General features: G+C 36.1%; 1 protein-coding gene across 5 annotated transcripts in view; it reads left to right on the top strand.

The window, feature by feature from the left end:
* The window catches only part of STAG2 (stromal antigen 2), a 38,073-nt gene that overhangs the window by 6,803 nt on the left and 5,990 nt on the right, over nt 1-25,280 (top strand). For all 5 annotated transcript variants that reach the window (XM_010082863.1, XM_010082864.1, XM_010082866.1 and 2 more), the window contains exons 5-27: nt 811-887; nt 2,429-2,633; nt 4,304-4,455; nt 5,180-5,253; nt 5,359-5,482; nt 6,494-6,592; nt 6,689-6,768; nt 7,257-7,364; nt 8,098-8,209; nt 8,837-8,954; nt 9,676-9,779; nt 10,646-10,738; nt 10,932-11,021; nt 12,098-12,301; nt 13,875-13,945; nt 14,370-14,457; nt 14,565-14,645; nt 17,895-17,987; nt 20,100-20,274; nt 20,675-20,814; nt 21,989-22,090; nt 24,216-24,364; nt 24,909-25,037. In XM_010082863.1, the coding sequence (XP_010081165.1) occupies nt 811-887; nt 2,429-2,633; nt 4,304-4,455; nt 5,180-5,253; nt 5,359-5,482; nt 6,494-6,592; nt 6,689-6,768; nt 7,257-7,364; nt 8,098-8,209; nt 8,837-8,954; nt 9,676-9,779; nt 10,646-10,738; nt 10,932-11,021; nt 12,098-12,301; nt 13,875-13,945; nt 14,370-14,457; nt 14,565-14,645; nt 17,895-17,987; nt 20,100-20,274; nt 20,675-20,814; nt 21,989-22,090; nt 24,216-24,364; nt 24,909-25,037 (2,668 nt within the window). The remainder of the gene's footprint in view (nt 1-810; nt 888-2,428; nt 2,634-4,303; nt 4,456-5,179; nt 5,254-5,358; nt 5,483-6,493; nt 6,593-6,688; nt 6,769-7,256; nt 7,365-8,097; nt 8,210-8,836; nt 8,955-9,675; nt 9,780-10,645; nt 10,739-10,931; nt 11,022-12,097; nt 12,302-13,874; nt 13,946-14,369; nt 14,458-14,564; nt 14,646-17,894; nt 17,988-20,099; nt 20,275-20,674; nt 20,815-21,988; nt 22,091-24,215; nt 24,365-24,908; nt 25,038-25,280) is intronic.

Below are 25,280 nucleotides of genomic sequence, written 5' to 3' on the forward strand. Positions count from 1 at the left end.
CCCTCACCTCCTTTTGAAGAGGTGAAGCTAACTTGCCACTGCGCTCAGTAGAGTAGGACTGGATGTAATTTATTCTGCTCTAGTGTTTCTCTGTCCTGATAAACTTTTAATATGCATAAATCTCCAGAGAGCTAGCAGTGTTCCTCTGAGGTTATCCATGCTTTCAAGAGCAGTGACCTTTTGGTTATTGTTACCATATAAAACTACAGAATCTTCTAATGCTTTCTGAGATGATCCCGGTTGTGAATTTTGCAATACACTTGCAATAAACTTTAGGAGATGAATTTGTTTTTTATATCACCCTTTACACTCTTAACAATTTGAGGCTAAGACAAATAGAAATTGGCGTGGAATCACTGTGGTTATTACAGTGCAAAAGATAATAAGTAGCACTAGAACTGTTCAGAATTGTCTTAGACCATTTAGAATCTTGAGTCCTGAAAGGTCACTTCAGATCAGTGTAGTCTCTCACCTGATAAAGAGATCTGGCACAAGTATCTTCCGAATATGAGTGAATGAGTAAATTCTGGATGTGTGTGTACATGCACACAAACACACTTTTAAAAAAGAATAATAATAAAACCGATATATATGTGTGTGTATGTAAAAGTATTGGTGCTAAGCACTTGTTATACAAGGATGCTAAAATAAAAAATATGTAACTTCTTAAAAAATACATGTATAATCTGTAGGCTAGCTGATCCAGGTTAGCTGAAAATAGATCATTTTTACATTGTAGCAGGAGGCATGTAATCTGCAATATACCTCTTTCATATGAAAAGTGCTAATAATCTAATATCTAAATTGTAGGAGTTGTTACAGCAGAGATGTTCCGACATATGCAGAATTCTGAAATAATCCGAAAAATGACTGAAGAATTTGATGAGGTAATTGAATGAAGTACTGATAATGTATCGATATTAGTGTTTTATGTTGCCTGTCCTAATCTTAATGAATCACGTTGATACCGGTTTCTTTCAAGGGTAAGGTCAGCTGTAAAAATGACAGGACTTTCGTGAATGAAAATCTTGAACTCTCTTATTTCACTGAACTTGTAAGACTAGGAAGTAAAGCTCTACATGTATATAAATTGTTTTAGTAGTGGTTTAAGAAATCAATCTCCACTGTCAGTTTTTGAATAGTGGGAATTCCCACTACTGTGGGGCTGTGTGGGGTGCCTTCCTGTTCCTGTTTTGTATGTAAGGCCTTTTAAAGTCTTATTTATGTAACTTTTAGAATTGTTGCTACATTTATTTCTATGCGTTCATTAATCTATGAACTGTGGGGGTATGAATTTGATTATTCTCCAGCGGAAGACTTTAATGCTTTGCCTTTCATGGGGATTATAACTTTTTCTCCTTTAAATGGTCATTTACTTTCTGTTCTGCTGAGTATTGGGGTAAATGGGTTGGGGTTTTTTTGGAAATTTTTTTTTGTGGTTTTATTTTTGAATGGTATACCTTTCACCCTGTGTTCCAAAGAATGTAAAGGTAGCTTTAAAACCTCCCAACATTTGTCTAATATGGGAATAATAATCCCTTCTCCCCTGCATCACCCCCTACCCCCCCCCAAAAAAAAATAAAAATCTACAGAACGTTGGTAACAGAGGGGATAATGTAATATGTTTTTGTTTAAACAAACTTCAGTATTCCTTAGAACTACGCCAATTCATAAATAGTTTCAATTACTACAAGGCAATGCTGTATGAAGTTTATAAAGCTTCATCTGGGACTGTTTGTTTAGGTTTTTTTCATTGGTACATTATACTCTTTCTTGTAACAGAATTCTAATGAACAATGCTCAGATCTCTAATCCCTTTTCATGGATGCTTGCTTCATTTTCAACCTCTGATGTTTTAGCCTCTTAAAGAAGCTGATCACAGAAGCACTAATGCAAATGATTGTCTTTTTTCCCCCTGTCATTTTACCATTATTTGTAAAGGTTCCCAAACCAGGAGAGGAACACACATTTGTTACATCAAGGTGTTACAGTAGGTCATTTTATGACTTCAGGAATTTTCAGTCTGATATGTAAGCATCTCCCTGTAAACTTCATTGTGGTCCTGAACCAAGTGTTCCTAAACATGTCAGCTAACTTTTGCTCTAGTGTAACTTGAGGCAGTTTTCTAAAGGGTGTGAATAGTTTTTATTTTTAGGGTGTATGACAGGAGGAAGAAATTAGTAGTTATTTCGGTATACCTGGTAACGTGTGGTTTTTGTGGTGGGACTTGGAGAATCTTATCTCTGCATATAACAAGCCTGAGCTGTGGAGTTGATGCATATTTCTGGAATCACATTCTTCTGATGTATTGTTTTTTATGGCATTGGAGATTTGAGCTTTAAAGTTGTACCCATCTCTTTTTAGTTTTTATTTAATAAAATAGCTTAAGATATTTGAAAAACTCTTTGCCTTCTTGTGTTTTAAATAGGATAGTGGAGATTATCCGCTAACTATGGCTGGCCCCCAGTGGAAGAAGTTCAAATCCAGTTTTTGTGAGTTCATTGGAGTACTCGTCCGACAATGTCAATATAGCATCATATATGATGAATATATGATGGATACTGTGATTTCACTGCTTACGGGGCTGTCAGACTCACAAGTCAGAGCATTTCGGCACACTAGCACACTGGCAGGTCAGTGAATTCTATTTGTGTATTGCTTCAATTTTATGTTTTGTGTTGCACAGGAAGGAATTGTTCTGGCTGAACTTCTTGATAGTCAACATTCAGCTTGTGTTTCATCGTGTGATACAGTTTTTGCCTAATGCAACTTGTTTTGGTACAGCTTTCTTGTCTTTATTAATAATTTTGCATTACTGATAAAGCATTATTTTAAAGCATTCTTTACCAGCTGTCTAGTACTTAATTTTTGTTAGCTTTAAGTCTAGTAGAAAAAGTAAGTAGAAGGAGACTTTTCAGTTGATTCTACAAGTTTGTCTTAGGTCATAAAAAGGGTGTAGGTGTCTTTTAAACATCAGATGCAGTTGAACCCGTTTATCCTCTGCATGAAGTCAAACAGGAGTTGTATTTTAGATTGGAGAGAGAGACAGAACCTTTTATTTCAGGATAATGTGCTGATTCCGCTGTGTCATCAATTTGACTGTTGTACCGTGTGACTAATGCAAATGTTAGTTCTTAAAAACAGTGGTAAAAACTTGTTTCTTAATTTGAGTTGTGCCTAAATAAAAGTTGCAGAAGCTGCCCTGTTGCATGTTAATTTCTGTCACACAAAATAGTTTTTTATCAGTACTCTGCTTGTATTTGTTCACATCAGTAGTCTGTTCTGTTGCTTTTGTGTAATTGTACATGTCTTGTGAGAATATAGTTTGGATTCTTGAAGGTTGTCTTTTATACAGAATAGACACAGCCAATAAAATCCTTGTTACCCATATTTACTGTTGTTTGCAGTAATTTTGGCTTTTATGATTAGTTCAAACTTAGTCTTTTTATCTTGATATCCTTGGAGGTCAGTGTGTGATGATATTTAGGTATATCTGCATGTCTTTGTGCCTTATTTATCAGCTTTATACTAGTGATATGTGTTTAATGTTCTGTGTACGTTCTGCCGATGCAAGCCCTTTCATGCCTCGTTGTTAGAAAAGTTCCTAGGAAGAGCAAGCGTACTACTGGCCACCTCATGGTTTGTGGAGCAGGCATGTGTCTGCACCCTTTTTAAGAGTGTTGATTCAGAAATAAAAACATGCAAAAAACCCCCATCCAAGTGTATTTTAGATTTTGCTGAGTTCTCTGATTTCCAATCAGCTAATGTTCTTTCTCTGCTTTGGCAAATAAAGGAATATTTAAAGAAAACTGCTCCTCATGAAAATTAAATGGAGGGGAGAAGAATGGTGTGATAATGGTGGTCTTGGTTGTCTTAAGACATTTCTTTTTGAAGGAAGAAGCTTCTTGTATGTTTGAGGTTGAATGGTTTGGTAAAATCAGTCTACTAAGTGATTCTAATAATGGAACCCTTTTAATATTTCTTGGGCTATATTTGGTAGTCTTATATTCCACCTTTATTTTTTGGTGGAAGCATATCCTATATCTCAACGCTTTTTAGTGTTAACAAGTTGACAGAAAGAAAAGAACAAAATGTCAGTGTTTTATCTGTTGTCTTGATAAGTAATGAGGCAGCCCTTAGTGAAACACTGCTGAAGCCCTGAAGCTTGCATATCAAGAAACATATAGTGAAGGTATTTTCATACAGAAGGGGTTGACAGGAAGAGGTGCCAAGTTTTTTATTTATAATTTTTCTTAGATTGGGTAACTTTCTGAAGGATTATTTTTTTTCACTTTTTTTGTAGCCATGAAGCTGATGACTGCTTTAGTGAATGTGGCATTAAATCTTAGTATTAACATGGACAATACACAACGGCAGTATGAAGCAGAACGGAATAAAATAATTGGGAAACGAGCTAATGATAGGCTGGAACTCTTACTACAGAAAAGAAAGGAGGTTAGTGCAACTGTCTGTAGCTGGTGTGCGTAGGATGAGTGTTGATAAATGACAATAATTAGTCGTGTTCTGGTATTTTATTTTTTTGTAAAGGTAGCTATTAGTCCCTCTGTTTTATTCTTTAAATTGAATTGCTCTTATGTATATCGGCTTTTAGGATTTCTTACCAGCTTTTCTAGTTTTGGTTTTGATTTTCTGTTTTCCTTGTACTAAATAAAAGATGCTATGCAAATGGTTCATTCTTGCTGTTTGCCTAAACTTCTGTAGGAGAGATCCTTTACCCTTTGTATCCGTTCCTCTGCATGGGAACTCCTTGTAATGCCATTTGCATGATTTGGGTATTGTTCTGATAATACATGTCCATGAAAACATAGTAAGTGTAGTAAAAATTGGGCTGAATATTAGGCTTAAAAAGTTATTAGAAAATTAAATCGAGTTTTCTTATAAATAACTTAAGGAGCTTGCAGAAACCTGAGGTGTCTTTGTTACAGTTGAAGAACAGTTTTCCAGTGGTCACAATTTCTAAAGTCTGTGTGCTGTGGTAGATACAATTCCTTAGATAATAGCATATTGTACTGTGAAACAGATTTGTGAATATTTCACAAAAGGATTTAATGGCCACACTTGCAAATGTTAACGTAATTTAGTATGTCTAGCATCAGTACCATCTGATCAGACTGTAAAAGTGCTGCTCACGGTTTATGTACTCTGTTCACTTTTTCAGCTTCAGGAAAACCAGGATGAAATAGAAAACATGATGAATGCAATATTTAAAGGTGTTTTTGTGCATAGATACCGGTAAGTTTCTCTTAGTAAGTAATTTGTAGCTTCGTTCATTTATTTTGGAAGCTGATTATTTCTAATTATTCGTGTTTGATCCTGTTGCCCTACTTCTCTCTGCAGAGATGCAATAGCTGAAATAAGAGCAATCTGTATTGAAGAGATTGGAATATGGATGAAGATGTATAGTGACGCCTTTCTCAATGACAGCTACTTAAAATATGTAGGGTGGACTATGCACGATAAGGTAAGCTGCATTGAGGAAAAGGAACAGATCATGAAGCATAACTCCACGTTTTTGGTAGTTGATCTTGCCAGAATAGGTTGTGATCTCTGAACTGTTTTAGTCAGTCACAGCTTTTTCTTATCACTCAGAAGCACTGGCGTTTCAACATGTGTATAAAATAGGCTTGAATCTTTTGAATGGTTTTAGAGAGTATATATGGATTTTTAAGGAACTGTAAGGAAATGGATTTTTCTGTTTATTTATTGCTGATACAAACTATTTAAAATTAATGTATTTCACATGGAATAATCTTAGTCATATAGCCTAACAGTTTCTTTGTTTTGCCAAGTTAAGAAGCATTTTTTAGCATTCTCAGCTAGCTGTAAAAAGCATGGGAAAAGTCCCCTTTTGTGCTGATGAGTGCCTCAAGCTGTCACTTAGCAGCTACCAGCTAGAGATTATTCTCTGCTTGGAGTGGTCACCAGATAGAATTTACAAATACTCCTTGATTCATTGTTGAGTCAGCAGATTGTCACGGTTCTTGCATTGGAGACTTCAAGCTGTCAAATTTGAAGTGAAACAGATGGGGGATGCTTACTCATGCTGTAATGGTCATGGGTTTGGTTTCAAAAAACAGCCACCTCTGGCAGTGGGGTGATAAGCAACTGCATGAAGTCAGTTGTCGTAGACTTTTGAAAAGTATTTTTCTATCTGTTTTAAGTGAAAGGAAACACATAGAATTCTACTTAGAAATATCTTCAGCATTTGGAGTATAAAGAATGAAACAAGTGTATTTTGACTTACAAAGATACTAACTGCAGTAAGACATTGGGGTTTTTGTGGTGGTTTCTTCATTGGCTTATTACAAACAGGGACATATTCTTTTGCCATTAACACTATTATTGATAGTTTATCGACAACATTTAATCTTTGAATTAATTCAGACTGCAAAATAAGCTTGTCTTGTATGATTTGAAGATCACATCTGTATCCTGTACTTGACTTTTAATCCAGTTCTTAATTTTATTTTAGCAAGGGGAAGTAAGACTCAAATGCCTAACTGCTTTGCAAGGGCTTTACTATAATAAAGAGCTTAATTCCAAATTGGAACTCTTCACCAGTCGGTTCAAGGTTGGTGTAACTTCCTATTTTTAAGTACGTATGAATTTTTTTAAAGTTTTGTTACACTTCTTTCCTCTTTGAAAATACTTCCTTTTGTGTTCTTAGGATAGAATTGTGTCTATGACTCTTGACAAAGAATATGATGTTGCAGTCCAAGCAATAAAATTACTCACTCTTGTTTTACAGTAAGTACATGTATGTCTCCTTACCTGACCTACAACAAATATTAAAAGTATTTATCATACCTGTGGGCAAGGACAGCAGCTTGACAGAATTCAGATAATCCAAAGTCTAGAGAAATGTCTGCGTACCTTACGTTCAAACAAATTGGAATTTCAAAAGTAATCTGGCTAGAACAGTGCTGTTACTTATCTACCACAGATAAGTAAGTGTAAAGGCTAGAAACTTAGAATTCAGCCTCCCTAGTTGGAACTGGAAAAGATATAGGATGTATTGAACATTGCACAGTAGTTGAGCTTTTGAGCATAACCTTCTACCAAACCTACATACTCCATCAGTGATTTTTGTTTAGAAAGACTTTGGAACTAAGATGTCTTGTTTTGGGATTTAGGGTGATAAACGCAAGGAAAAGGCTTACATTCTCCTTCATTTCTATCTCCCTCATTGACTCAGTGTATTTTTTTTTTCTCCTTCTTCCCATCCCTACCCATAGGAGTAGCGAAGAAGTTCTGACTGCTGAAGACTGTGAAAATGTTTACCATCTGGTTTATTCAGCTCATCGGCCGGTAGCAGTTGCTGCAGGGGAATTTCTTTATAAAAAGTAAGATGATGAAATTCTAGTTAACTTCTTGTTCCTTGAGATTTTAGTGTGTGCATTAATACTACAATCCTCATTAGTTTTGATAAAGAAAAGGGAAAACTGAATAGTGAAGGGGCCTTAAGAAAACTTACAGAAAATGTAACACTAATGTAGTTTTTGAACTGTTTTAGTTTTTCTGAATGGGAAGTAGAGAGTAACTTTGAAGGCTGTGCGTTTTAAAGGCTTGTACCTACAGAGAATATAATAAAACCTAAAACATTCTATGATTCTATGAAAACATTTTAAAACTTTTTTGTTTTTTTGTTTGGTTTTTTGTTTGTTTTTAAAATAAGAGATTCAATACCTATATAGGAAACAGAATTTCCATTTACTGCTTTTCAGACCTTCTTCCAGTATTTTTTTTCTGCTTTAAAGTCTTGTGTGGGGAGGTCCAGAAAATGTGGTTTGCTAAAGAGGAGCATGGGACCTCAAGCACCTGCAAATTATCACTGATGTTTGTAAAGTGTTTGGTTATAATTATACATTCCACTGGAAACAGTCAGTGAAACACCAACTCAGCATATATGAAATTGTTCAAATGAGACTTGTCCCAAATTACTTCCTTTCAAAAAAAATTATGGAGCCAAGCAGCAAGGTATTAAGCATGTGTCTGTAAAAAACAATATCTTGATATGAATTGACTGTGGCAAAGGCAATGAAGAAGCAGCTTGTCCTGAAATAATTTTTCTTTTAGGCTTTTTAGTCGCAGAGATCCTGAAGATGATGGAGTAATTAAAAGGAGGGGAAGACAAAGTCCAAATGCTAATCTTGTGAAGACATTAGTGTTTTTCTTTTTGGAAAGTGAAGTAAGTTGAACTGCAGGGATATCCTTGTTTTTGTGGTGTGTGTTTTGGGTGGTGTTTGGGTTTTTTTGTTTGGGTTTTTATTTATTTTTTAAAAATATAACTTGTTCTTTTTTTTCTTTTCCCCCCTCATTGTTTGATAACCTGGTTTTCCTATTATTTGAACAACCCAGTGGTCGAAAGGCTGTTTTGTGTGGTTGTGTTGGAAGGATCTGTCCAATACCGAGTGTTGAAACAGGCTGTGAGCTGTACTCTGACAAATACTCTTCTGTCAGTCTTCATGCTAATATATAGGTGGAAAGAAATGGTGATTTAGGAGACTTATAAGGAGGGACGGGGAAAAAAAAAAAACAACAAACTAAACAAAACCCACCACCCCCACACCCACCTTCCTGTTCCCCAAGTTTTGACAGATCTTGTAGGCATACTTTGTGTAGCAGCTGGTCTGGATTAATTTTTTTTAAGTTAATTGGGGAAGAGAGGCTTCTGTTGAACTGGAGAGCCTGCAAATTATTTTTTTTTTTTTTTTGCCACAGACAGACAAGTGAGAAAAATACCCTGTATTATAGCAATTTCTGTAACAAAATTTATTGCTGATAAAGAAAAATACTTAATGTGTTCTCATTTTAGTTGCATGAACATGCTGCTTACCTTGTGGACAGCATGTGGGACTGTGCAACAGACCTCTTGAAGGACTGGGAATGTATGAACAGTCTTCTGTTGGAGGAGCCTCTCAATGGAGAAGAACGTAAGACATTTTCGTAGATCTATCCTTGTATTACTATACAGTTTCTGTTAGGCTTGATTTATAAGGAAATCAGATGTTTACATTTATGAGTCCCCCCCCATGTTGTTTCTTTTTACGTGACTACAATAAATGACTAATAGTAATTATAAAATGTGACGAAGAGTAGAAAGAGATCACTTCTGGTATGGAAGTGAGACACAGGAGAACAATGGTGAGGAGAAAAGAGAGGGAATAAGCACGCGGCATCCTGTTGCCCTATTGTTCCACTGGCTCAGGCTGCACTTGTGGCATTAGAGGAACTAAGTTGCTTGTGAAACTGGTTCACTTATTGAGTGTTAAAACCACCCCATGGAAAAATACCATAATTTCTCTAATGACAGTAAAACCAAACCAACCCCCTGGCATAGTTCTGTCATTCATAGGTCCTAGTAAATGGACCTCTGAAAAATGAAAAGGAACTAAAATGATTATAAAACTTGGTATTTGTTTTATCCTGTCCTGTGACTCATCCAGTGGTACTCCCTCAATTTTAAATATCTTCTTGTGTTGTTTTATGTTTATCTTCTCCCCTGTGCCACCCCCACTCCTGGAAATGAGCTATTGGCCCGAATGCTTTTCTTTTTCTCTTTAAAAAAATAAATGTATTTTGATCCTTAGATACTAATTGTTGTGGAAAATGAAAAATCAAGATGTGTATTAACATCTGTTTCTTAAATTTCAGCTTTAACGGATAGACAGGAAAGTGCACTGATTGAAATAATGCTTTGTACAATTCGGCAAGCGGCTGAATGTCATCCTCCTGTGGGAAGAGGAACAGGGAAAAGGGTAGGAAGCAAAAAGCTAGTTGTCTAGAGGTGTGGGAGTGGCTTTGTGTGGACTGTGTGGGAAGAAGGAAAAAGTTGTAGGCTGTTGCTGCTGAAGGGACTGAATTAAAAAATTCCTCTTTGGTCTGCACAGCCTCTATGTGACTGCTCTGGCTAGTTCACTTTTCTGGACCTTGGCATGTGCTTGATACTGTTTGGACTACTGCATTTGTTTTTAGTGTTAAAGTTAATACAGAATTGATTTTGAAAGAAGTGTTTGTTGGAAAGGAGAACAAAAATCAGTGTTTGGAAAAGCTAAAATTATTTTCAATTTGAAAGAGCAAAATGAAGGAAGGGAATATATTTCATAGTCTCTTTGGAAGGAAGATGGTTCACCAGTGGGCTTTTCTCTGGATATAGGGTTTAGGCAGCCCTCTTTTACTGGGGCAACAAGCAGGGAAGAGAGCTGCTTTCAGGACTGCAGTTTTTGGTAAGAAACCCATTTAGGGTACGGATTGAAAACTTGTATGAAGATCAGATTGACATAAGAATTGAGTAAATATCATTAAAAATTGTAAGCTGAAAGGTTTGCTGTTCTTTCATTGTCAAGAAAAGTGTTCTGATCATGGTATTTTCTTGCAGGGAAGGTAAACCTTTAGTTCTAGGTTGTCACTTCTGTTTTCAAGATAACCTCAGTAGTATTAGTGTAACTTTGAATTGCATTTTTTTATGATGAAGGCTTTTTTTAATTTGACTTTTTTTTTTTACATTGATATTTTACAGTGTTATTAGAAGGTCTGTGTACCTAATTGTCGTATTTCATTAATGATAACGAAACTTTGCACCAGAACTTCTGGTTCTAAAATCCTCACAATACCAATATTTTAGGTGCTGACAGCAAAAGAAAAGAAAACCCAATTGGATGACAGGACAAAAATTACTGAACTTTTTGCAGTGGCACTGCCTCAGTTGCTAGCAAAGGTAGGTTTAACTCCATTTCTGACTGGTAGACTGTTGTTGAAATGTTAACAAGTATAGTTTCTGTAATTAACTGTATGGCTTGCACAAGTCTTCATTTTTTCTTATGAATCTTTGTTAACATTTTATTTTTCTGTAATGAATTGTGTTGTCACAGACTTTTTCATTTACACTTTTTTCCTTGTCAATTTTACAGTATTCTGTAGATGCAGAAAAAGTCACCAACTTACTGCAGTTGCCACAGTACTTCGATCTGGAAATTTATACAACAGGGCGATTAGAAAAGGTAAGGTAACATTCAGTAACACTTAACACAAAAGGAGAAAACCCAGAGTTTAGACTTAGTCACTGGAATGTCAGCCACCATTGTAGGTGAAGTTTTTTGTGTGAGACTTTGTTTATCGTGGCCCTTATGGAGAATGAGACTTGGACTTCAGAGCTGTGACTGGCTGCTGTTCCCAGAGACACTGAAAGTTTGAGTTTTCTAAGGCCTGTCTAGCGAGTTTTAACAGAATATTGCCAGTTAGGTGAACTTTATGCAACAGCATTTCTTCTTGGGTTGTGGCCATATTTGCTACCTGAGAGATGAAGCTTGTAGAAATAGCTTGGTAAGTTTTATTTTTCTGTTCACTGAAACTAATGAACCACCATCATCTTTGCATGGAAAGGGGGAAAACTACCAGATCATAAAGCATGTAGTTACTACTCGCTCTCATTTTACCTGCTATGATGATGAAGTTGGTGTAAGCTGTTCTCATCTCCATTTTTTCCTTCTCAGATGTGTTGTTTTGTTGTATTGTGAAGCAAGTAGCTGGAAATCATTAGGGTCAAAAAAGTAATAAAATGTTTAGTTGACAGCAGAGCCTGGCAGTGATAGAGCAGCAGTGAGCAACTCGAGTTGAGGGGAGACATATAAGAACAACTGAAGTGCTGATGCTTGAGTGTTATGAAACTGAATCTTCAATTATACAGCTTTTAAGACCATGTACAAATGTCTGTGTGAGTGGGAGAGAAATACTTCTGGGTTGTTCAGTTGTCATTGCAAATACAAGTGTTAGATAAAACCATACTGACAACTGCAAACTTTAAATGATTTTTTAAAAATGCATTGAATCCTTAGGCTTTGACAAGCTCCTACTTAAATTTTGGTAAATAGATTTTTAATTTAATCAGAAGCTTCACTGGCTTTCCAGAATTGTTTTGTGTTCTGTGTTACAGTTACAAAAGTAATAAATTCAATTTATCTTTTAAAATTCCTTAAGGTTTATTAAAAATATGTACATATGTATGTGTATATGAATGCATCTATATACATATCTCTGAATACATTATATTTTTTTCCTTGCCTCATCTTTCTTGTAGCATTTGGATGCCTTACTGCGACAAATCCGGGATATTGTGGAGAAGCACACAGATATAGATGTTTTGGAAGCCTGTTCAAAGACATACCACGCTCTCTGTAATGAAGAATTCACAATCTTTAACAGGGTTGACATTGCAAGAAGTCAGTTAATAGATGAATTAGCAGACAAGTTTAATCGACTTCTTGAAGACTTCCTGCAAGAGGTATTTTAATATGCAAGATTCACTTTTCCCACCCTTGTAAATATTTCCTGTGTGCTTTTCTGCCTTCCTGTGCAAGTCAATGAGTTAGGGATGGGAGCTACCCTCTGACTTTCAAAGCTGTTACATCAAGCACAATAACACAACACTATCGTCGCTGCGATTATGTGAACTCAGACTGTTTCTTATATTAGGACAGTGAGTCTTTAATCTCCTTTTGACAAGTGTCTTTTGGGAATTAAGTTTCAGATAAACTACGGAATTATGTAAACTTTTCACCTTTAGGTTTTGAAGCTCATGTTTTTGAGAGACATAGCATTGTAATTCCACCAGGATTCTCCTCTGATGTACCAGTGTTGCTAGTCTTGCCTGTGCTTCCATGTTGATGTTGATAAATATCAAAATCTCTCGAAAACACTCCCCCTCCCTTCCTGAAAGCAAGCAGATGCAGTTAATAGCTTGAAAATCACTTTGTTCCCACACAGTGCTAATCTGAAGAGTGTGAATTTTCTGATACAGTATTTAACTTCAGTATGTGGGATCTCTAACATTCAGACAAAACTTGTTTCTTCTCCTCCTCATGTGTGATAAGGAGCATGGGAATTGTCTTTTTGACAACTTCATTCTCCACACTTCTCAGATAAAGGCTTATTTTATCAAGCTTGGCTCCTGTTCTCTTGCATATGGGCCTGAACCGGACTTTGCCCTACTCGGACCTTAGGCATATGTGGGTGATGTAGGAGGTGTGCCTAGTGACCCATTTTTTTCCTCCTTTGTGAGAAAAAGAAAAAATGAGAGACAAAGCAAGGAAACAAAATGTCAAATTTGGCTTGAAGGAAAATGGGAAATACCCCAGTAGAAGTGTTGAAATCCTTAGTGCTTTGATAAGGTTGTGCAACCACAGACCAGTGAAACACGTTGGACTTGCGTGATACACTGATGAAGAGGATGTTCTGTGACGCTGGATAGTTTATCCTATGTACTTAGGTAGATACTTTTTAGACCCTTTCCTTTTCGCTCCTTTTCTTTTTCCACATGCAAATTTGTCAGAACTTGTGGGAAATTTTTCTTTTTTTACATGCAAATTTGTCAGAACTTGTGGGAAAATAGAGCAAAACACTTCCCTTACCCCTCTCAAAGACTTTTTTTTTTTTCCTGTGATTAAAGTAAGATTGAGGTACTGACCTATGGCCCATCTAGTCCGGTATCTATTGTCTGACAGTGGCCTCTGCTGGATTCTTTAGAGAAAATTGAAGCACCTACATAATACATTGTATTCTGCTCTACTAGACTTTTTTCTTTTTTTTTCCCCTCCTCCCCATCCTCCCACCCCCCTTTCTCCTTGTGCCACTATTTCTAAACATGAACTGCTACGTTCTCTCTAAAACTCTCTAACTCTTCTAAAAACAAATGTGTCATCAAGAAATAATGTAGATGCAGATCTCTCTCTCTTGCCCTCTCTCTCTTGTTGGTTAGGTTTTGGAGTTCAGTGGTTGGGGTTTTTTAATCTTCTTAGGTTCCCTAGTTTGCTTAGCAGGCATTGCTTTGGTTATCTTACTGTGTGATTATTAAACAGGGGGAGGAACCTGATGAAGATGATGCATATCAAGTCTTGTCAACACTGAAGAGAATCACTGCTTTTCACAAGTAAGCTTCTGCGAACAGCTGTCAGGGTTGGGTGTATTTTTGTTTGGTTTTTAATTTTATATCTCTTTTTAATGCAACTTGGAAGCGGTTTTTTTTTTTTTTTTTGCTCAGTGTGAATGATTGAGAGTTGTGCAGAACATGATGCATTTTGAATATATGAAGAAATATATACAAACCTGAAATCTGAGGTTTTTTGCTTTGTTTTCGTTGTGTTTTTTGGGGGTTTTTAGGGAGAGGGTGTTTAGTTCTTTTTGATGTGGGTTTTTTTGTTGTTGTTGGGGGTTTTTGGGGAAGAGTTTTTGGGGTTTTTTTGGTGTGGTTTTCTTTTTTTTTTTCCCCATTAATCTTTTAGTAATTGTTAACATCAAATTGCAGGGATGCTATTAGTTAAATTACATCTTTGCTTCATTTCTAATGCTTCCAGTGCTCATGACCTATCAAGATGGGACTTATTTGGCTGCAACTACAAGTTATTGAAAACTGGCATTGAAAATGGAGACATGCCAGAACAGGTCTGTAGTTAGTGTGTTCTTTAGGTACAGCAATAAATAGCTTTTGTGGCTGTCTTTTATTGGCCTTTGTCATCTAATGCGTTTTTTTTTTTTCCTTTTGATTTCAGATCGTTATTCATGCACTGCAGTGTACTCATTATGTAATCCTTTGGCAGCTAGCGAAAGTTACGGAAAGCAGTTCCACAAAGGTATGCCTTGTTCCACTTGTATTAGTAAGTAAACATTTGTAAATACCTGCAGTGTCATCAAGTGGGAACTGTGATGGAATTAATTAAGACTAAGAATTTTCTTTTTGTATTGATACCTGCCTAAATCTTCATTTCTAATAAGTTCTTCAGAATTCATAGTTTTAGTAGTGGAATGCTTGACTTTTAGACCTAGTATTTCTCTAAGTTATGTTTTTATTTATGTCAATATTATGTTTAATTTGACAGAATTTTAAAGTCATTGTAGTAAATAAAGGCAATACCTATTAGTCTGGCACAGTAACAATGGTAAGGAGGGGTAGAATACCAGTTATAAAACAGAGTACAGTCAGTATTACTGCTCTCGAGTAGTAGTAGTGGATTTGAATTTGTTTGCAAACTGTGAAGTGTCATTGACAAGTCCAGTGAGCTAAAAGAATTTGCACACTATCATAGTATTCTTACGGCACAGCATGTCTCAATCATACTTTGCTCTTCACCAGTCTTTTGAATGTGTTCTTAAATAAAGACATGAAAAGATTAAGTTAAATTTCAGACTTTCCCAGGGAATAAGAGGGCCTGTTCTGGTTCTGTGTATAGCAATCTTGAAGGGCAAAGCTCTGGCAAATGTCATCTTTCTAATTTCACTTCCTGAAAATTCTTGGAGGAGGGATTAAGGCTTCTTGTATCCACTGGACAGCATGAGGTGATTAGGTGGTGTGCTGGGTGAACTGCCTAATGAAAGATGGTTTTTGAAAGGCCAGTTTAGAACAGAGTTCATAAGTGCTGAAACGTTTTGATGATTTCTTTAACAACACCATGTTACAGTCAAGCGTACTTTTTCTGGAAGCTTTCTGCAGTCCTGTAAGAAGGATATGATTTGTGCCCTTTCACTGGAAATTTACGCTGGAGTTGCACTTTGTTATTGGAGTTACTGATAATGCATCCTTTATGTCAGAGATTAAATAAGGAAATTCTTCAGGCTTTTTAAACTCTTTGATTACCATACTTAATTTAAGAAAAGAAGTTGCAGGCATCTGTCATAATTTGCTAGGGAGAAAACAACTCATGACAGTAATTTGTAATCAATAAATTGGAGTTTGTAATTAATCGTCTGTTATTACAATAGACTTAATGTGAACATAAAATTTTTCTTTTTTCTGTGTTTTAAGGTGTGGTAGTATCAGCTTCTGGTAGATACAGGAGTGGAGAAGCATGCTCTGTAACTTGTACTAATGGTTTTTATAACAGAACACCTTAGTGAGGTCATGGTGTTTTGGTTTTTTGTTTTGGTTTTGGTTTGTTTGGGTTTTTTTCCTGTGATGCTGAGACAGTGGAGAACTTGTACTAATTAGTACAAGTGTAACTTGTACTAATGGTTTTTATAACAGAACACCTTAGTGAGGTCATGGTGTTTCGGTTTTTTGTTTTGGTTTGTTTGGGTTTTTTTCCTGTGATGCTGAGACTTCATTAGTCCAATCAATAATTGTGGCCTTACTGATTTGGTAATTACAGTCTGAAGGTCTGTTAAGTAAGTGGGAACTTCTTCAGCCCTGGCTGGCTAGCTAGTTTACCATCTAGGTTTTAACGGTTTTTTAACATTTCCAAACCCAAAAACATCAGCTGTGAAGTTGATACAAAGGTTGTTGAGAACCACTTATGTGAGTGAAGGATTTGGAGGCTTTATCTTATTTGAGTTTTTTGTAATAGCGATTAAAGATTTATCCCAAGGCTGATGGCAGATGATGAGTTAAATACTGAAAAGTTAGGTCAGAAATGAAAATTAATTTAGCTATTTTGCGGTAAAATGTAATCTGTGATACTTTTAGCAGGAATTAAAAGAACTTATTTGAAAAGTGGTCCTGTATTGAGACTATTTTCTGCTCCAGTGTAATAAAATCTGGTAAATTAAAACTTTGATAGGAATAACTTCTGAACCACAACTATTTTAATATATTTAACTGCTTGACTGCTGCCAAATATACGAGGTATGTGCAGAAGTTCTATTGATTTCTGTTCAATGCCAATGGAACATGGCAGCAAAGAGGCACAGAACAAGAAGTGACAGAAATGTGCTGTGCCTAAAGATCTTTTTATTTTTGGTTTGGTTTTTTTGTTCTGTGACAAAATTAACTGCTAACTATATGCTGTTTCTGAACAGGTTGACCAAATATGGGAATTAGCTTCATAATACAGGCTGCTAAAATAAGAGTACCTAAATATTTCAATTTTTATTTAAATTTAAACAAATAATTTAGTATAAAGTAAGGAAAGTGTTCCCACGTGTAATTCTGTTAACATCAGTATAGTAATCTGAATGGTAAATGTTGGGAGAAAAGGTTTTATGGGGTGAAGGTGTTCTGAAATCATATAATACCTGAACTCATAGTCAAGAAGCAGCTGTCACTTTTGTGATTCATGTTGAGATTAAATGACACATTGTACCAGAGTGTTACCTGCGTTCTTGAAGGGAGAGACTTGTTTTGGTTTAGTTTGTGTGGATAGTTTTTCAGCTTATCTCAGGGGTATTTATTTGTCTGGACTGATGCTGGTTACACGGTCTTTTGTAATATGACTTCCCCAGTTCTACAGGGGCTAAAATCTTCACATGGTTGAGTGACACTGTGCGACACAGGCAGATGGTGTTTGTACCGATCTGGTACTTTATTTGCTCAATAATCTACTTTCCTGGAAGTTATTGCAGCACTTACAAAGCTATTGGTTGTTGGTCTTGGGCTCTTTTTTATGGTTGTTTTTGGGTTTGGTTTTTTTTTCGCCTCCAATGGAACCGGGGAAGAAAATCCCAACTCCCACCTGACATTGTATTTTGTCCCCAAGCAGAGAATGAAAAAATTAAAATAATACCATGCAGCCATGTCTGTTTTAGTTATAAACAGCTGCCTAAAGTTTGTCTTCCACTTTGAAAATACAGGTATTTTAAAAGGAAAACGCTTTATGCTCTGGGTTGTGTGTGTGGTTTGGTTTTGGGGCTTTTTGTTACTATTTTTTTAATAAATAACTTCACTGTTTTCATTTCAACTTCCATTTCTTTTTGCAATGCAGAGAATGACAAAATTGAGGAAACTGCTACTTGCTATTTTGATTTGTAATAGTTTTTAAATAATGCAGTGGACTTGAATGTTACGACTACGTATGAGGTCTCTAGTGGATAGCTCTGTGAAAATGCATACACCAAATGTAACTATCAAATTGAAAAAAGTAAAATGTTATATTAAATCCTTCTCTTTAAAGGATGATCTTCTACGCCTAAAGAAGCAGATGAGAGTGTTCTGTCAAATCTGTCAACACTACCTGACCAATGTAAACACTGCTGTTAAGGAACAGGTTAGTGACTGGTGTTTATCCTTATAGTCTTCAAATATTATACTTCTAAAGCAGTTGAAAGGTTCCCCTTGATAGTATTTTTAGTGCTTATGTGGGAATGTGTTGTGTCTTGAATGTTTAGGCTTTCAGAATCAATTTAAACTTGATTCCTTCTAGTAATTTTAGTCCATATAAACTTTTATTCAAAAGGGTTTTGTTTTTTTTTTTTCTTCAAACAATGACTGGGCAGGTGCATTGTGGAAGCCCTCTATTTGTAAGCTAGGTGAGAGGGTTCTGTTTCAAAGCTCTTGCTTACCCTATGGTCATGACATACCTCCAGTGGAGCTGATAGTGGATTCATAGACTCAGAGCTGGGAGAGCTAGGGACAGCTATTTAAAAGAGAGAAGTTATTTTTTTATTTCTATCTTTGAGTGCTTTTACATCCCCACATTTGTACTATGATATATACATGCCTATCCAGTCAAGACCTGTGAAAACAACTTTTCTCCTCTTGCTGTAAACCTGTGGGGACGTACAGGGTCAACTTCTCTGTTCCCATTTGTGATGCTGCATAGAGAATATATTCCTCAGTTCTTCAGAGTCCCAGGATTTTGGGAAACTCTGAATCAGGAGAAAAAGAATGGGTACTTAACAGGAGTGTGTGTGTTTATACATGCAAATGTATGCACTGTAAAATGCAGCCATGAAGGTTTTGGGGATTGTTTTTTATTTTTCTTCTGTCTCAAAAAGAATTGAGACATCATCTTGGGAGATACTTGAGTTCTCAGGGTAATAGCATCAAAGGAAAGGTTCCACTGCAGAGGCTGAGTCTCTTCCAGTCTGTGGTCAAATAGTTCTCTAGCCAGGAGACTCACAGGAGTTCCAGGTTCCAATGGAGAGCCCAGGTTACTGATAGGAGGATTAATTCCAAGTAAATGCCTTTAACAGCCTTTACAGTGCTAAAATTAATAAAATAAAATATCTCTCTAGAGGGGAGGGACCAAACTATCGTCTAGGTACACTTTTAATTAAACAAAGAAAAAGCCAGGAGCCGTTTTGGTGCTTAAGGTAATAATAACTTAGTCGAGCTTGAAGTTGAAAATCTGGTTCCCTGAGTTGCACAAGTGCAGCTTTTGAAACTCTTGATATACAAGAATATTCCTGGAACCAAACAGGCATGTTCTATGTTGGAGAGCTATCTAGTGTCGAATTCACAAGGTGTAGGGTGTAACAGTGTGAGTAACAAAAACGACTGAAGCTCTGAGTAGGTCTCTCTAAAAGGCTCTATAACTCTTAGAATGCTCTAGAATGAATGCTCTAGAAACTCGAACTGCCCCAGTCACACAGGGTATGGTAGCCATGGTTCTGCTTTCCTTCTCTAATCTTATGAAAGAGCACAAGGGACTTGAGGAGCATATGTATTTTTGTGACCAGGAAATTAGCAGTATTTGCTTTGAGGAATTAGGGGACAGATCTGTTCATTAAAATGGAAGTACTTAAGAGATTAGAGTCGGAGATGAGGTGCAGCACTAAGCAGTGTGTTGCCTTGGTCTGTTAGTTTGAAGAATGTCAGTCTAGGTACTGATACACTTGAACTTTCTGGGGATGTGGAACACCGACATTTAAATCTGATGTCAGTTGCACAAGGTAGCCAGCAAAATGAGGAGGTGGTTGCTTTTTTGGAAGGAAGACATACTTTAGGATTTAAAGGGATTGAATGACCTCAGCTGTTAGATGGCTTACAAATGTGATTGAAACAATTAAAAAAAACCAGGAGGCTGTACTATGGTTGGTGTCCACAAGTTCTCTAGTGAGAGAGAGCGCGATCTAATGTAGTATCCATCGGGCAAAATTTGGGAGTTCCGGGCTCCTCATGTTTTAATCTTACAATGTTTTGATATTTAGTTGGGTTTGTCTGTGCAGTATTTTTATTTATAGACTCTGTTTCCATACAGCAACCCCTGGTAAGAAACTATGTGCCTGTTGACTTCCAGTTGGTCTGTGTAGCTCATTAGGACTTAAGCAGCCTGTGTACACCACTGGGCTCTAAGTATTTTATTTAAGTAGAAATACATTATTCTAAATGAACTCCAGTTTCCAAGCAAGTACTTACTAAGATTTCTTTTTAATAGGCTTTCACAATTCTGTGTGATGTGTTGATGATCTTCAGCCATCAGATTATGACAGGAGGACGTGACATGTTAGAACCACTTGTTTACACTCCTGATTCTTCATTGCAATCTGAACTACTCAGTTTCATTTTAGATCATGTCTTCATTGATCAGGATGATGATAATAATAGCGCAGGTTTGTACAAAGCTTATGTTTCCTGTATATTATTTGCCTTCTAACTAATGTATTTGTTTGCCTATGGGTTTTTTTTGGTGATGGTTTATTAATTTTTTTCTGCCATTGAGGGGTGTGCATGGGCACAGAGGTAGGTTTGTCTTTTAAGTGTCAGTAGCCGATTTAAAGGATTTTATGTTTTGGGGACATGTAGGATAATTGTGGTAAAGGTTTGGTTTAATAGGCATGAACTATGTCTGTGTATCAGAAGAAGACTTGTCAGTGGGCAATGAAGTGCACTGTCATCAGAACTGAGATTTGGTTTTCTGAATCCTGACCATTAGCCCTCATCACTTTATATATAATGCTTAAATATGAAGTATTTAAACCCGACAGTTTTCATGTTCTGACCTTTTTCTAGATGGACAGCAGGATGATGAAGCTAGCAAAATTGAAGCATTGCACAAAAGAAGAAATCTGCTTGCAGCTTTCTGTAAACTCATTGTATATACTGTGGTGGAAATGAATACAGCTGCAGACATTTTCAAGCAATATATGAAGGTAAATCTGGAGCCTAGTAGTGATACTTCATAAAACTACAATAATAAGAGTAGCTGTGGATTTTTTAAATTATTGTTTATTTTTTACCTTACAAGATAACTGATTCAAATTGTGAAGAATTCAACACTATAAAGTTGGCGGTTTGTTAGGCCTTTAAAAGTTCTTCGTCTGTAAGAAGCAAAAAAAATGATTGAGATTAGTTTCGCAGTTCCAGTGTGTAGGTAGTGGGGAGGGAGGAAGGAAACCTGATAATTATTTTTACTTTGTTTTTAAAAGATTTATTTTCTTGTCTTGATCAATAGTATATTTTTAATTCAGTTATTAGTTTAGCAGGCCATTTGAGAATCTTCTCACAGAGATCAACTCATGATGTCCAGCCTCATCAAATAATGTCAGTTTTAACTTTGTAGAACAGAAAAAAAAATTTTTGTGAATTCTACCCACTGGCTGCCTGCCACTCTCCCGTTCCCCCCAATTGATCTTTATATCTGTTTTGATCTTATTTAAATATAAAAACCCCTTCTTGGCTCCTGGGATTCACAGCTGCACAATAATATAAGTTCTCATTTTGTGAACATGATGAAGCTTTGCTCCTTGGGGATTACCTTAAAAAAATTAGAATTTGGGCAGCCTGCTTTTGTCTATCTGAGTGCCCTACGTATATTTTGAATCTCTAAATAACTAATTGGGTCTTTATTGAACCCGAAATACTTGAAGAACTGAACAGACAGCTGTCTTCATTGGAAAAATTATGACTATGAAGCTATCTGTGCTTCCTTTTAGCTGAGAAAATAGAGAACTCTCTACCAGAGTTACAGGAGTTACTAAAAAGATTAGATTCTAATCTTGTACCCTGAAGGGATGAACACGTGTCATTAGCAAATGTGTCATGGCCTTGAAGATAAATAGGTCGTTCTGCCTCTAAAGTAATACTGTTGGCAAGAATGAAAAGAAGTGGGTATGCTCTTTCTTATTTCAGTTCTTTTTGTAATTTTGGAGGTGGGTTAGGATAGCATTTTGATGATGTAATCATGAACACGTTAGGGTTTTTCCTTTTGAAAGTATTCAAAATTTTTTTAAATAGCAAATCCCAAATGTTGTTTTCTGAAGAATTCAGTAGTTGTAATGTTTTAAACTAAAATACAAAGTTAACCTTTTTTTTTCCCCCCCACAGTATTACAATGACTATGGTGATATTATTAAAGAAACAATGAGTAAAACAAGACAGATAGACAAAATCCAGTGTGCTAAAACGCTTATTCTTAGCTTGCAGCAGGTAAGAATGATTTACAATATTTATATGCGTGAAATTCCATACTGTAGATCACATCCTGTTGTTTAATAGCTAGTGTGAGGTATTAATGAAGAAATTCTTATGGAAGGAAGGGATAAATAGGTCTAAATTGAAACTGATTTTCTACAATTATTTGAAAAACTGCCAGAAGTCTTCCTGTACTTACCAAATATTGTTCTACAGAGTGTATGGGAGAGGCTGATAAATATGAAATGAGTGTAACTCTGTGATACCTTCTTAACTCTAAAACAATGGTTTGAGTCACGTATTCAGAAACATGTTGTGAATTTTGTAGTTTACTTATCAATGAACAGATAAACAAGGAAAAACACTTCCTGCCTGTGTGGCAGGTTTTGTGCTTTTGTTTGTGGGTTTGTTGGTTTGTTTTGCTTTGGGCTTGTTGTTGTTTTGGTTTTTGTTCTTTTTAAACTGTTCTGAGAAGTAATGGGAAGTTTTAATGATTCAGTATTTCTTAATATTTGGTAGGGGCTTCACCAGTCTTTGAAATTAAAACGTGATTTAATGCTCTCTTCAGTAAATGAGCTTGTTTGTGTGGAGACCTGATGAATTCAGTCGAGGTCAGAGTCGGATTCATCTGCTCACATGAACCATCTGCATGAATCTTGTTTACAGGATCAGAACAATAAAGCCATACCTCTGCAAACCACTGAAATCCAGCCTAGATCCTGTTGTTGAGAGGAAAAGTGCACCCCAATTTGTCTTCTCACCCCTTTTTGTCAGTACTAGAGGTCGTAGAGCCACACAGTGGATGTAGATCTAGATATTGACTCTGGTTGAGAACTAACCAGAAAAAGTCCTTGATGAAGCCCCTAAGCTGGTTTATCTGCTTGGATATTGCAAATACAAGGGAGGACGAGGCCTTTCCTTTTGATAGGAGCAAGACTAAGCAGCTGGTGGAACTGCAACGTAAAATATGCAACTAAATACAAAGTTCTCCTATAGTTTTTGCTGACTTTTCACCACTGTACCCAATTTTTTGTGATACTGGGTGAATGCTGTTTTTACTAGACTTAGTTTGTATCATGAATAACCAGCCCCTTATATTTTAAAGGGCAGACACAAGGAAGTGAATGTAGGAAGTACAATTGTGCACGTAGTAGGGAGGCAGTTACACAATCCTAATATGACAATAAGAATATAACATGAGGGGACCCAAGTATTATAAAACAAACAAAAAAAACCCCACATGTAAAGTTAAACACATAACTAGCATTTTTTCCAGGAAAACTTCTTAAAAAAGAAACTAACCAGTGAAGAAACAATAGAATAGAGAATGGATAAAGGGAATAACTAAGTAGCAATGAGCTACACCAACGTAAGTGTGCACCTGTGGGCCAAAACTTATCTATAAGTGAAACGTTAATGTTCATAGCCCTAGTAAGTCAGGTTTTGGTTTATTCTGTGTTGTATGAGAGAGTGTAAGGGTGCGTGTATTAGATAAAATTAGAAAATAGTTTTAAAAATGACTCAAAGATAATTACAGTAGGATGAGAAAAGGATTGATCAAAGGAGAAAAAGATTGTAAAGTTCAGTGTTGAGCTTTGCCAACTATTGATGAATAGTTAAAAGTCTGATCCTCAGTGGCAGGGCTTCTGGTGTCTTTGGCAGCTTACCTGAAGACATGTTTCCATTTTAGAATTTCTTCATTTTACTTGTATTTTGAAAAGATACCAAAAAAATGAAAGTAGTAGTTTGACGAACTGTAATAGTAAAGGCCAGGTGAAAATTTACCCCATTTACTTCTTCGCTATTGGCGTATGGATCAGGGAATCCTGCTAATTTTTAGTATTTTTGAGTCTAGAACACCTCATTTAGGGAAGTGCTGAAATCTCTCATCCAGCATATTTACCGTTTGTGTGAACAGTGTGCATTTCAAGGCTTAACTCTGAAATGTGGGCTCTTCAAGAGTAGCCTTGACTTGGCTTTCCTCAACCTCTGTGTTTGTCTTTTGGGGTTGTCGAATTAAGGGAAAAGAAAAAAAAAAAGGCTGTAACATTTTTCTAGTGAAGCTTAGGTGTGTGTCAATTGGTCTGAAGTTCGGTGTAGTCTTTTAATAAACAGAAATCTCCCTTTTCATTTCATACAGCTTTTCAATGAAATGATTCAAGAAAATGGTTATAATTTTGACAGATCATCACCGACATTCAGTGGCATAAAAGAACTCGCTCGACGTTTTGCTTTAACGTTTGGACTGGATCAGTTGAAAACAAGAGAAGCTATTGCTATGTTACACAAGTAATTTTGTGCTTTGTATTACTTTCCTTTTTGTAAACACTTCTTGACTAATATTAAAATAGCTTTTCAGTCTTTCAAAATCAGTTTGTTAATACAAAATGCACGAGCAGTAGAGATCGTGGAGCCCATTTATAAATTAGGAGATGACTGCAGTTTTGTCCCTGAATTAAACCCAAATGTTAAATAATGTTGATGTTCTTTACCATCATTGTATAAGCCTGTAAATGATAGCAGTGCTTATGCTATCATGAAAAAGTATTTTTAATTCTTGGCCATAACAGTAAGAACTGATCCACTTCATTGTCAGCGGTGGTCAGCTTGGCCTTGTGCAAAAACGTGAAATGCCAGGTAGAAACATCATGACAGAGAGAGTGTGTCCAGATTCAAATTATGGATAGTGTTTTGCTTTTTTTTTTTTTTGACAGAGTATGGAAACATCAAATTTTTGGTTTCTTGACGTAGAGGAAAAGTGTCTCATTTTGATAGCTTAGAACTTTTTCTTTAGTTCGTGCTTTATGTGACTTAATTTTTATCTTTTCCTTAGGGATGGCATAGAATTTGCTTTTAAGGAGCCTAATCCCCAAGGTGAGAGCCACCCACCATTAAATTTGGCATTTCTTGATATTCTGAGTGAGTTCTCCTCCAAACTTCTCAGACAAGACAAAAGAACAGTGTAAGTATTTTCTTAATATTCTTAATATTTGTAATGATAACCATAAAAGACATGTATCTGAGTAAATACGTATATATGCGTATTGCATTCACCTCAAGTGGAATCTTGGGCACATTAAGATAATCTTGCACTAATGCAGTCAAATATAATCACAAAGGGTAAATTGTATTTATCCTTGTTATTTTATGGTGGATGAACAGAAATCCTATTCTGGATTTGCTGTTGTCAAGCCTTTTTGTTAAC

Source organism: Pterocles gutturalis, unplaced genomic scaffold (genome assembly GCF_000699245.1).
Source record: "Pterocles gutturalis isolate BGI_N339 unplaced genomic scaffold, ASM69924v1 scaffold7825, whole genome shotgun sequence".
Taxonomy (NCBI): Eukaryota; Metazoa; Chordata; class Aves; order Pterocliformes; family Pteroclidae; genus Pterocles; species Pterocles gutturalis.